The following is a 12907-nucleotide window of genomic DNA, read 5'->3' as shown; positions in this document are numbered from 1 at the left end:
TGGGATGGCTCTGCTTGCCTCCCATGGGGTCTGCAGTTCTTTGAGGCCCGAACTATCTTCCCTCTCCCTGCTGGACATGCACAAGGGACCAAGCACATAACAGACACCAAAGCCTTGCTGTCCGAGTACCAGGGAGGGAAAAGAGCCTTAGAAGATGGAACCTTCTGGAACGTACCTCTTTCTGCAGCTCAGCCATGTGCGTGGCATCCGAGGAGACCTTCTGTCCTCCTCTTCCATCCTGGGGGAGACAAATATTGTTCCAGGGGAACAGGCCTTTCATCCGGGGTTTGTGCAGGCCTCCCACAATCCTGGGGCACCAGGGCCTGGGGGCAGGAGACGCCTCAGAGGGTCTAAACCAAACCAATGGACAATGCCCATGGAGACCTGATGCCAAATGTCCCAGAGGTTTGGATGGGACTGGCTTCTTTGAGGCACCTCATTTAAAGTACACCACACATCTGCCTCGTGCTGGTCCCGGGCAGCGCGTGAAGGATGCAGAGGGGAAGTGAGACAAGGGCCCTGCCCTTGGGAAGCTCTCCTTAAAGGAAGGGGGATGGAGGGCTGGGACGTGCTCAGCCACCAGAGACAGTCCCTGCCTGCCAGGCTCCAGGACTGTAGACTGATGGGCATAACTCAGTCAAAAGCGTGGTTTGCGGTGTCTTCCCCTAAATCCTTCTGGCCACAGAAAAGATTGAGGGCAGGAGGAGAAGGGGGTAACCGAAGATGAGATGGTTGGATGGCATCACTGACTCAATGGGGAAGCCTGGTGTGCTGCAGTCCTTGGGCTTGCAAAGAGTCAGACACGACTTAGTGACCGAACGACCACCAGGAAACACCTTGGACCCATATCTTGTTAATTCAGTATTGCAAAGGGCAAGGAAGTCTAAGAGGTCCACTAAGCTGCTATTGAGCCCCTAGGTACATCGGGGTGTGGCAAGCACCACACGCTGGGAGAGACCAGAAACCCATGAGCTCTGCTCCTAGGAGTCTGAAGCACTGGTCTCAGGGCAGATGGACTGAACATCAGCAAAGGCTGCTCAGAAGGCAGGGCTTCCAGCCTTGATTCAAGGCCCACTCACTGATGTTGGGCCTCTTTCCTGGATCAGGGACAGTGCTAGGTGGGGCAGAGCCTGGTCAGGAGGGGCCCTCTGGACTGGCTGAATCGGCTTCTTGCCTTGGATACACATTGCAGAAGACTGTTTCTGGTGGCGGGGCTTGGGCTCTCCGGAAGCTGCAGTCAATGAAAATGGACACACCTGGGGGGTGGGGGGCGGTGTTGTGGCTCCACTGCTCTCTAGGACCCCTGTCCTCGACGTGCGCATGGACTCCCTCTTCAGTTTCCGCCGCTCTCGCTCCACCTGCAGAGATTGGGTGTGAGTGAGAGCCTAGGGCTTGGGCTTGGCTCTGGGCTGCAGCTGAGCCGCCTTTTTGGGGAGCAGGCTGGTGTGAGGGGTGTGGTGTGAACACAGGGGTCGTGAGAAGCTGAACTGCGTGGAGGAGAGCCTGTGCTGGGACAGCCCTGAGTGCACAGTGCTGCCGCAACAGAGGACGTGGGGCCAGCCTCCCGGGCTTCCAAGCAGGGCCAGCGAGTCTTCTGTAGAACTTCAGGCACTGTGGGCCATTCAATCTTTGTCACAAATACTGGTGCGTCCCTACTTAACTTTATTTTCAGAAATGGAGAGCAGGCCAAATCTGGTCCTGGGCTATCGTTTCCAAACCCCCCGCTCTGGGGGCTGCAGGAGAATGGAGATGCATGCCTTTCTTCGGACCGGGGGCAGGAGCTGAGGACTGGAGTCACCCACCTGCTCCAGGGTGGTCCGCAGCTGGGCGTTGTGGTGCTGCAGCCGGCTCCGGTCAACCTCCAGCTGCGCCACCGCTCGCTGCAGGTGTTCAAGCCTCTGCTCCCAGCGCTGCTTCTCCTCTGCCTCGGGACTTCGCTCCATCTTCACCTCTGAGACCTGAAGGAGAGAGACCTGTCAAGCTCACCAGGGCAGCCCCTGAGACAGGGGAAGGCGGGGGAGCTAGACAGAGGGCAAAGGATGAACCAGGCAGGTGTGCGCTTCAGGGACCCAACTCTCAGGGGAAGGGGACAAGCCCCTGGACAGGCACTCCCTCCCGGGCCATCTGTTCTCCAGGCCCCCAGCTCACCTCTCCCAGCCCGATGCCGGGCTCTCCTCCAGGCCCTCCTCCAGGCCCCTGTTCTGCTTGGCTGGTCAGGCCCAGGCTGTGGAGTCGCTCCTTCTCCAGAGCTTGTCTGGTGAGCTCTAGCTCGTCCTGGGACATCAAGGTGCAGAGCAAGTCACACCATGGTGACCGCACATACACAAAGTAACATCTGCACATCCATTCCACCCTCAACAATCTCATCAGGTTTATAGTCTTGTTTTTCTTGGCACCTCTCAGCTATTCTAGTGTAGAACCTTCATTTTACAGACGGATAAAACAAAGGAACAGAGGAGGATCTTCCCAAGGATACACGGTGGTCTAGGACTAAAATCTGTCTCACTTTATTTATTTTTATTTTTTGGCCATGTTGCATGGCTTGCAGGATCTTAGTTCCCCAACCAGGGGTTGAACCCGGGTCATGGCAGTGAAATCCCAACCACTAAACCACCAGGGAACTCCCTGGACCTGTCTCATTTTAGATCTTGCCTAAGCTAAGTGACAACTGGGAGCACTAGGTGTTGTGAAAAGAGCGTGGCCTCGGGAATCACGTAGAGGAAGGTACTGTGTCATCACTTACCGGCTACGTGACTTGGGTCAAGATAGGAGCTCTCTCCAGACCCCAACCACCTTTATAAAATACAAAGCACAGATCAAGCCTCTGGGGTTAAACCTCTTTGGATATATGGGAAGACTAGTGTTTAGATTATTTTCTAGACGCTTGAGGGTTCATAAATAGTGAAGGTCAAGAGGGGAGACAGAGAAGAGAAGCAGATGGTCTACTTGTGGGTGGTGGCCGTCTGGGAGGGAGGAGAAACTCAGGAGTACGAGGCCACACTTGAAAGTCAGCCTGCTTAGGTCTAATCCGAGTTCTGCCCTTCATGAGCTAGATGATCACCAACAGGTTACTTAACCTCTTTTATGGGTTATTCCTCAACTATAAAATGAAGATATTAACTGTTCCTGAGTCTCAGGGTTGTTGTAGAAAAAGAAAGTGAGAGTAACAGTGCCTGGCATGTAAAATGCTTAAAATAAAAACTGATACTACTGTATAAATGTCCATGGACAGATGAATGGATGAAGAAGAGATGGTAAATATATACAATGGAATGTTTTTGAATGGATAAAGAAGATGCGGTAAATACATACAATGGAATGTTACTCAGCCATAAAAAGAATGAAACAATGTCATTTGCAGCAACAAGGACAGCCTTAGTAAGTAAAGCAAGTCAGACAGGTAAAAACAAATAACATGATATCACTTATACTTAGAATCTCAAAAAAATGATACAAATGAATTTATTTATAAAACAGAAGCAGACTTGCAGATACAGAAAGCAAATTTATGGTTACCAAAGAGGAAAGGGGGAAGAGGGATAAATTAGGAATTTGGGATTAACAGATATACACTACACTATTATATATAAAATAGATAAACAAGGATTTGCTTGTATTGCACAAGGAACTATATTCACTATCTTATAATTACCTATTAATACAAGGGAAAAGAATATGAAAAAGAATATAGGTATATTCAGTTATATATATATATATATATATATACACACACTCTGCTATGTACCTGAAACATTGTAAATCAACTATACCTCAATTTTAAATAATAATGCTACTGGGACTTCCCTGGTGGTCCAGTGGCTAAGACTCCTCACTCCCAATGCAGGGGACTCAGGTTCAATCCCACATGCCACAACTTACACCTGGCACAGCCAAATAAATACTGTGATGCTACTATGAAGAGGGCTACTTCTGAAAAATGTCCTTGAGTATTTTGGGAATGGGGGTACCAACCTGAACTCCATTAATGAGTAAATACAGCTCAGTAATTCACAAGTATAGAAAGTGCCTTCCCGCCCACCTACGTATCTGACTTTTTTCTGTGCCGGTAAGAATAGGCCTAGAAATAGGAAAGGAGTCCCACTTGCTGAAAGCTTCTTTCTTGTGCACTTTATTTACATTATTGCTTTTTGGACTCCAAATGGCTGTATGGGGCTGATATTATCATTCCATATTTTATCAATGAGAAAAACGAGTCAGAGAAGAAAAAGCACTTACCCCAGGTCACACAGCTACTAAACTGCAGAACTGTATTTCAAGTCCAAGAACTTGACTCGACAGTTCATAAATGAAACCCTTTGAGTGCATATTGTATTTTAACCAGAACAGAGATCTGGGGGCTCCGGGAAGGCTAGTCCCTGCAGGGTTGTGTGTCTGAGGTCAGGGAGGGGGTTCTCCAGTGCTCACATCCAGTCAAGGGACCAGGATATAGAGTCGACTTCTCAGGAAAAATGGGCTGGGCTCCTCTTGGTAAAAGAGATAATACCTCTCTATGTCCAGCAGTAAACCCAGCTCTCCTGACGGCCCACTGTGTGCAGACCTTGTGCTCAGTGCAAACATGATTAAGACATGGCCCTGACCTGAGGATAAAGGTCATACCCTAAGGTCACTTCCTCTGCCGTTCAACATCCTACCTAGAGGAGCCCACTTTTTCTAACTGTTGATACCTCCGAAGTCTCCACCGCTGGCCTCAATCTCATCCTTTACCTTCAGCTTACTTTACAGACCCGCCCACTGGACCTGTCCCCGTGCAGGTCCCACAGGTACGTCACTTGTTTCCAAACTGACCGCACTATTTCCCTCCTGTCCCCCAAACCCACCTCTATCTCAGTGAGCAGAAACCTGGGCCCTGTCTTCACTTTGTCATTTCTTCGTGTCTCCATCCATACTTCCTATCTCAGGTCACCACCTCCCCGCTGACTCCCACTTACAGCCTCCTACTCAGTCTCCCCAGATCTCCAGCTGCTCCACAGGGCAGCCTGAGCCATCTTTATGAACTATTATATATCTGATTCTGTCATTCCCTGGGCCCAAACCCTTCATTCGCTTCCCACTGGTCATCCAGGTCCTCAACATGCTGACAAGCCCTAAACGATGGGCCCCTGCTGTCCTCTCTGCTCTTGCCAGCCCCCTGCTCTACGTCCCAGGCAGCCTCAACTCCCTGACTGATATTCTACGTTCTCTCTCCCCTCCTTTTCTCCTCTCCCTCCCCTACCTGTGCTGGGCTACTTCCTTACTGGTCCCTTCAGATCTAATCTCAAACATCACTTTTACCAGGAAGTCTTTAGGGACCCAGGAAAGGCGGGGCATCCCTCTAGTTTGCTCAGAGCACACTAAACTAATCCTAATTAAGCACTAACCCCAAGAGCTGCATGCACTGCACAATAATCGCTCTTCCACTAGACTGTTAACTCTGGGAGGGCAGAGTCTGTGGGTGTCGCCTTGCCCCTCCCACACCACACCAGCACACTAACTGGGATTCCACTGCGTTGAGGTGTCCGTGACCTCACCTTTTCTTACACCCTGAGGTGCAGATGGCCCCGCGAGTCTTACCCGCCATGACGTGACTCACCTGTAGCCTCTGCTGCTCCGAGTCCCGCTCCAGCACGGAGGCCTGTAGGAGCAGGGCCGCCTCCTGCAGACTGCTCACGCTGGCCTTGCTCTGGGCCAGGGACAGCGCCAGGTGCTGGGCCTTCTCCCTCCACTCGATCTCCCTGGCCTCCGTCTGCCTCAGGGCCCCCTGCAGTCGCTCCAGCTCCCGCTGCAGCCTGGGCCCTGAGGAGTCAAGTGGGGGAGACAGCTCCTCCCTGGGTGAGGTTTTGTGGCTGTGGGGCGCGTCCTCCAGATCCTTCCTTTGCTGGGCCTCCCGCAGCTCCAGGAGCTCGTCTTCCTTTTGAGCCAGGGTCCGCTGTAGCTCCCTGAGGCTCTCCCGGAGGCCCCTCACCTCTTCCCCTTCTCTCTCGTGCCTGCGCTCCTGCTTCTCTTGGGCCAGAGACTTCTCCAGCAGCTGCCCCTGCCTCCTCAGCTCTCTCAGCTCTCTGTCCCTCTGGGCAAGTGCCTGCTGGAGCTGCCGCACGGCCTCCTGGTGCCGGAGGTCCCCGTCTTGGATCTCACCTTCCCGCTTCCTCAGGGTCTCCTCGAGCTGCCGGGCTTGGGCCTGGCAGGAGTCCAGGGCAGCCTGCAAGGTGGCTGTGCTGGCCTCCAGGTTGCGGCTCAGTTCGGCCTGCCCGTGAAGATGCTGCTCTTTCTCCCGCAGGGCGGCCTGAGCCTGGCCAAGGGCCTTCTGCAGAGCTTCAGCCTGGCCCCGGGCAGCCTCCTCCTGCCGTTGGGAGGCCTGGCCCTCTGCCCGTAGGGCCTCCAGCTCCCTGTCGCGGGTGTCGAGCAGCGCCTCTGCCTGCAGCCAGCTGTCCCGCAGGGCCCGGGCCTCCGCCTCGTGCTCCTGGGCCTGCTCGGCACACTGCTGCTGGAGGGCCCGCAGCGCCTTCTCCTGCTCCTGAGCCTCTGCCCGAAGGTCACCCAGCACCTCCTCCAGGGCCTGGCTCCGCCGCCCCTCCACTGCCAGCTCTTCCTGGAGCCTCCGCGCATGTTCCTTGTGTTCCTCGAGCTCAGCCTGGCGCTCCTCCAGGGCAGCATGCGCCTGCTCCAGGGCGGTCTGCAGTGAGTCCGCCTGCTCCTTCACGTTCTTCTCCTGGCCCTGGGCCTCTTGCTGCTGCAGGGCCTGGAGCTCCTGGGTCCTCTGCACCAGGACCCTCTGGGTCTCTTCCAGCTGCCCCTGAAGCTCCTGCTCTTTCAGCTCCCCCTGGTCCCGGGCTTCCTGCAGGTGCTGCTGCAGAACCGCAATCTCCTGCTCCCGCTGGGTCAAAAGGAGGCTGGTCTCACTCACCTTCCTGTGGAGGCCCTGGAGCTCCTGTTCCAGCTGGTCCCTGTGCTCCCGAAGCTCCTGGATGTGCTCCTGCTGGCACTCCACCTCCTTCTCCTTATCTCTCAGGATCAGCTTCATGTGCTCCAGGCTTCCACGCTGAGCTTTGCTCTGGCCCTTCCCTTCCTCTGCCCACTCCTGCCTCAGCTGCCGCTGCGAGACCAGCTCCCGGCCCCGCTCTCTCAGGACCAGCTTGATCTGCTCCAGGTCTTCCTCCAGGATCTTGGTCTGCCGGCTCCTCTGATCTTCCAGGGCTTGCGTCCTCTCCTTTAGCAGCACTAGCTCCTGCTCCCTCCTCTCCAGGTCTTGACTCAGACGCTCTTTCTGCCTCTGCAGATCCCGGATCTGGTCTTGCTGGGCCATGGCCTCCTGCTCCTTCTCCTGGAGCTCACTAGCCAGGAGAGTGCTGTGGCCCTCCAGCTCCTGGATCCGGCTGCCCTGTGCCAGCAGTTCCTGGCTCCTTTCCTCCAGGTCCAGCGTTAGGTGGGTCAGAGCCACCCTCTGTGCTTCCCTCTGGCCCTCCAGCTCCTCTATCGCCTTTCGCTGGCTCTCCGTTTTGTGACGCTTCTCCTCGAGCTCCAGGGCCAGGCATTCCGTCGTAACCAGCTGCTTCTTCAGGTCCTGAATTTGGCCTTTCTGGGACTCAATCACTTGGACCTTCTTCTCAAGTTCCAGGAGATGATGCTCTAGGATGCTCGTCTGCGTCTCCCGGTCCTTCTCAAGTTCCCGGATCCGCTCTCTCTGCAGGGCCAGCTGCTGCTCTCGCTCCTGAACAGCCACGGGGAGATGCTCTAGCACAGACCTACACTCCTCCAGCTCCTGGATCTGTCCCTGCTGTAGATCCACCTCTCGGTTCCTCTTCTTCAGGTCCAGAGACAGCACTTCCAACACAGCCTTCTGCATTTCCCGTTGCTTCTCCAGTTCCTCGATTTTCCCCTGCAGAGTCTCCACCTCCCCTTCTCTTTCCGAGAGGGCCTGGGCCAGGCGAGCCAGATTCTCCTGCAGAGCCTTCCCCTGGGCCACTTTCAGCTCACCCTGCTCCTGCAGGGCCTGGGCTCGCTGGCGCTCATTTGCCACCTCCTCATTTTTCAGTTTCAGGGCTGAGCGCGCCATCCGCAGATCTTCCTCCAGGGCCACAGCAGCACTTGCCTGAGCCCTGGCTTCTGTGACAGAGGCTTGGAGATGTTCCACCTGGGCAGTCAGGCTCTCCTTGGCTGCCTGCAGTAACTTGCGCTCATTCTGGAAAACGAGATACAAAACCACCTTAAAGCTGTGCTTCCCTCAAACTGTCACTCCAACAAGGGCCTTTTCTTTCTTTCCTCTGTGGTATCAGCCTTGTCAAGGATGTGAGCAAAAGGAACTGAGCATTCTACTTAGGCTGATGCTGTAAAAGAACATCCCGACCACACTTCTAGGCTCTGCTCTGCTCTGCTCAAAGAAAGTCTGGTGCGAATCAGCCATCCCAGACTCTAGTCCTTCAGGTCAAGGGATAAAGATCTCAACCTCAATTCAGAAAGAGTAATTAAAGGAGGATTCACTGAGGCCTTCACAATGGTCCTTAGGGCTGTGGGGACAGTCAGAGAAATGGAGCCACTGCTGAAGAAAGCTGGGCACTATATATGCATGGGGTTTGACCAGGGGCTAGGATGGGAGCCCGAGCCTTGGCCCCTCTCCAGTTCAGTACCACCTTACCTGGGCTTCCACTCCTTGCAGCTCTGCTTGCTGGAGGCGACTCTGTAAGGATGCCACAGTTTCACGCAGTTCCATCAGCTCAGATTCTAGGGAGTTCTGTTTGCCTTCCCACTTGGATTTCTCTTTGGGAAGAGATGGAGGAAGACCCATGATTGGGGTGGAGGAAAAGAGGGATGTACAGGTAGATGGGAGAAGGGGAGCAGAAACAAAGGAGGAAAAGGCCAAGAAGGAGAGAATTACATCCAGTTTCATAGAGACATGACCCTTCTGCCCACTGCTCTGTTTGTCTAGGCTCCCTGCTGCTTCCAGACCCCTGTCTGCATCTGCTGCCTGACAATTGTGCCAACACTTCTCATCCCAATCACACGGCTTCTCAGCCCTGGATTCCAGACAGGGTTGAGCTTCATGACATGGGATGTCCTTTTCAGCCAGTAATTCTAGGATTTTGCAGAGGTTCCTAGAGACCAGGGCGGCTCTGCTGGGGGCCCTCCATTTCTGCAAAAGGCACCAGAACTCAGCTCTGTGTATGGCTCTCACTGAGCCCTGTGGGACATTTTAAGACCCAGATCCACTCCCCACATTGTCTTCTTCTCTTCTGTAGTTGAGCTTTGGGCCTGAAGACCCTCCTCTTTCTTTTCCTGGTGGTCAACACCCTTCCCAGCCTTGGTTGTAGCACAGATACATTCTCCCCAGGTTCCCCGCTTTTCTATTTCCCAAATAAGCTCAGGATCCTGCTAATCACTTTGAGAATAGTTGAGGATGACAAAATAAGTAACACTGATAAATGATTAATGACAGAATTTTATGGTGTTCTTCGAGACTAGGCCTTAGGTAGCCAGTTTTTTAACCTGCAGACAGAAAAAATGGAAGCCTAGCCAGCAACTTCCCTCAGTTCACCAAATCTGTTCCTCCTAATCTCTTCTGCCAGGATGGCCCTCAAAGGCCAAGCAAAGCATGAAAAGTAATTCACGGGGTTCACCACTCCTTTGGAGATGCCTCTGGGTATCTTCTTGCAGTTGTGGGCAAGCAGTAAAGAGTGGTTCCCAGGCCGATCCCACCCCTCTGGGCCTTTCCTCACACTTTAGTCGTGTCTGACTCTGCAACATAGGGTTGCATAGCCCTGTAGCAACATAGGACCATAGCCCGCCAGGCTCCTCTGTCCATGGGATCCACCAGACAAGAATACCGGAGTGGGTTGCCCTTTCCTCCTCCAGGGGATCTTCCCAACCCAGAGATCAAACCCAGGTCTCCTGCACTGCAGGTGGATTCTTTACCACTAGCGCCACCCGTGAAGTCTGCCATTCCTCTTCCCCTCAAACTCCTCCTGCCTTGAGCTTCTCACCTTCCTTATTCTGGGAGAGCTGTCTCTGCAGAGCCTGCAACTCTGTGTGGACCTGGCTCTTCTCAGCTTCCATATCACTGAGACGCTGTTCCAGCTTCTGGGCTTGATCCCGCAGATCATCCTGGGAAAGGAAGTGTGTGGAACTTAAGCTCCACGTCTTCCATGATGTTGCCCCAGTCCAGGGCCTGAGCCCTCTAGTCTCTCAGGCTCTGTCAGGGTTTGCCATCGAGGACCTACTCTCAGATTGCTGGGTTATTTACCTCTGAACTCATGTGCATCTGGCTCCCAGAAGTGATGACAGGCTCTGCCCCAACTGGCTGGAGCCCGACTTCCCCTTCTGACCCGTCTGTCTTTGAAACAGAACTCCTACTGAAGTCTTAGCCCAGGATCCCTCTCCTCTCCCTGAACCATTTCACATTTTAGCTCAAAGGTCACTGCTTCCTTTCTTTCGACCCTCTCAAGTCAGATTGCACTGTCCCTGCCTCCTATTATCAGAATGTGCGCCTGTTACTGATCTAGTTAATTCTAGCAGCTCAGCTTTATCTCAGGACAAAGCTGGGTTGCTCAGCCCTGTCATGAGCCTTCCTGAGGGCAGAGAGCAGGTGTTTCTCCTTTCTGTATCCCTAGCTCAGAGTGCATGATGCTGCTGCTGCTAAGTCGCTTCAGTCGTGTCCGACTCTGTGCAACCCCATAGACGGCAGCCCATCAGGCTCCCCCATCCCTGGGATTCTCCAGGCAAGAACAATGGAGTGGGTTGCCATTTCCTTCTCCAATGCATTAAAGTGAAAAGTGGAAGTGAAGTCGCTCAGTCATATCCGACTCCCAGCGACCCCATGGACTGCAGCCCACCAGGCTCTTCCGTCCATGGGATTTTCCAGGCAAGTGTACTGGAGTGGGGTGCCATTGCCTTCTCCGTCAGAGTGCATATTGACACTCAATTTTCACTGATGATAGGTTCACCATAAGGTGGGATTTGGAGGACATTTCATATTGTCTTGGGCCTAGAATGTTCCTATAAACGGCAACCTCAAATCTCAGTGATCCCCATTTGTTGGTTTCTTCTTGGAGGTCTTGGCACCAAGAACAATTCGTGGCTGAGAGGAAAATGATGTAAAGCAATATCCCAGATCTACATAGAGTATCACGGTTTACAGGGCTCACCTGAGTCCCTCACTCATTTAATCCTCAAAACCTGGTGAAGCGGGCACAGTGTACCCTAATTTACTAAAGAAACCAAGGTCCAGGAAGCCGAATGCTTTATTCACGGCTGCCAGGTAGTAAGCAATAGAGGCAGAACTCATTCCAACTTGATGTCAGAAATAAAACAGGTCAGGGACTTCCCTGGTGGTCCAAGGAACCACCAGGGGGTTAGCATGGCTAAGTCTCCACGTTCCCAATTCAAGATGCCTAGGTTCAATCCCCAGTTAGGGAACTAGATCCCACATGCGGCAACTAGTAAGACCCAGCACCATCAAATAAATAATTTTTTTTTTTAAAGAAGGAATAACACAGGTCAAACAATGCCATGAGCCTTTTTCAAGGGAGGTGAAGAGCCTGAGGAAGGAGAACAGAGACACATACCCGGGCCTGCTGCGTCTTCCACAGGTCTTGGTGAAGCTTGTGGAGGGCGGCCGCCACTGCCTCAACTGAGAGAGCCGTCAGGAGGGGCCCTCTCTTAAAGAGGATCCTAGCGCCATTCTGGTCTGAAAAACGAGGAAATGCCTCCTGACCTGGCTGCACTCTGACATGAAATAGCCACACCACACCACCCAGACATGGCCCTGGCCTTCCTATCCACCCCTCCTCTCTTCAAAGAGTCCCCCTCAGCAGTTTGTTCATCGTGCCCTGGTCTGCATACCTAGGTGCCAGGCTCTTTGATGCGCACTAGAAAATGCCAGCTATCATTTGTTAGGCATTTAATAAGTGCCAGGACAGGGAAGCCTGGCGTGCCCCAGTCCATGGGGTCGCAAAGAGTCGGACACGACTGAGCGTGTGAACAAGTGCCAGGGACTGAGCGGGCGATTTTATTTCTGTCATTTCATTAACTCCTCAGAAAAATCCCGAGAGGTGGGTACTTATAACACCCTCATTTTATAGTTGAGAAGATCAAGCTCAGACAGGAGAGGTCACTTGCCCAAGGACACATGTCTAGCAAATGGCAGAGCTGGGGTTCACACTCTGACTGAATCCGTCCCAGAGGCTGGGCCTTGGTCTTGATGCAGTACTGCCTGGAGAACTGCACCCCTCTCCTCCACCCCGTAAGCTAGGCCTGGCTTTGCCCAAAGGCCTGAGCTCCTGGGTGGATCCCTCACCTGGCTCCGGGCCCCAGAGGGAGGGTGCTGAGTCTCCCCCGCCATTTAGCTCCAGCCTGCTCTCACAGGCAGACCCCAGGGCCTGCTGCAGGACAGAATAGAGGCTGGCCAGCTGGACCTGGGCCTGGTGCCCAGGCTGCTGCTCTGCCGCCAGCGCCTCCAGCCGGCTCTCTGCGCTGCGCAGGCGCAGCTGTAGTTGGGCCACCTTGGTCTCCTGGGCCCACAAGGAAGCTCGGAGCTGTTGTTCGGTGACTCGAGACGCCTCAAGCTCCTCCAGCAGCTGAGTCTCCTGGGCCAGGAAGTCAGCCTCCTTTTCCTTCACCTCCTGCTTCAGTAATTCCACCTGCCAGAGAACATGTATGGTCACTCCGAGCAGGGAGTGGACACTCTCTCCCTGGACCCTCCGGGGACCAATCCCACTCAATCCCCAGGGTTGTGGGGTTGTCTGAGGCTGGGAGGATTTCAGGAGGCTCAGCTCTCCAGCAGGAAGGGAGGGTCTGGAATGAGTGTCACCCCAGATCTGACCTACGCACCTACCTAAGGACTCCTAACATGTGGGCCTGGGCTGTATGCTCATGGGCTCTGGCCCTGGTCCCCTTGGCAACTATGCCAGCTTCCTGCTAT

General features: G+C 53.8%; 1 protein-coding gene across 4 annotated transcripts in view; it reads right to left on the bottom strand.

Annotated features, from left to right (window-relative positions):
* CEP250 (centrosomal protein 250) overlaps positions 1 to 12907 on the bottom strand; it is a 47189-nt gene that overhangs the window by 1635 nt on the left and 32647 nt on the right. For all 4 annotated transcript variants that reach the window (XM_055544864.1, XM_055544863.1, XM_055544865.1 and 1 more), the window contains 9 exons: positions 12284 to 12626; positions 11553 to 11674; positions 9972 to 10092; positions 8630 to 8751; positions 5591 to 8176; positions 2149 to 2274; positions 1803 to 1958; positions 1257 to 1358; positions 176 to 238 (listed from right to left, as the gene is read on the bottom strand). In XM_055544864.1, the coding sequence (XP_055400839.1) occupies positions 176 to 238; positions 1257 to 1358; positions 1803 to 1958; positions 2149 to 2274; positions 5591 to 8176; positions 8630 to 8751; positions 9972 to 10092; positions 11553 to 11674; positions 12284 to 12626 (3741 nt within the window). The remainder of the gene's footprint in view (positions 1 to 175; positions 239 to 1256; positions 1359 to 1802; positions 1959 to 2148; positions 2275 to 5590; positions 8177 to 8629; positions 8752 to 9971; positions 10093 to 11552; positions 11675 to 12283; positions 12627 to 12907) is intronic.

The sequence above is a fragment of the Bubalus kerabau genome, chromosome 13 (genome assembly GCF_029407905.1).
Source record: "Bubalus kerabau isolate K-KA32 ecotype Philippines breed swamp buffalo chromosome 13, PCC_UOA_SB_1v2, whole genome shotgun sequence".
Classification (NCBI taxonomy): domain Eukaryota; kingdom Metazoa; phylum Chordata; class Mammalia; order Artiodactyla; family Bovidae; genus Bubalus; species Bubalus kerabau.
This window is presented reverse-complemented; position numbering and strand designations above follow the sequence as displayed.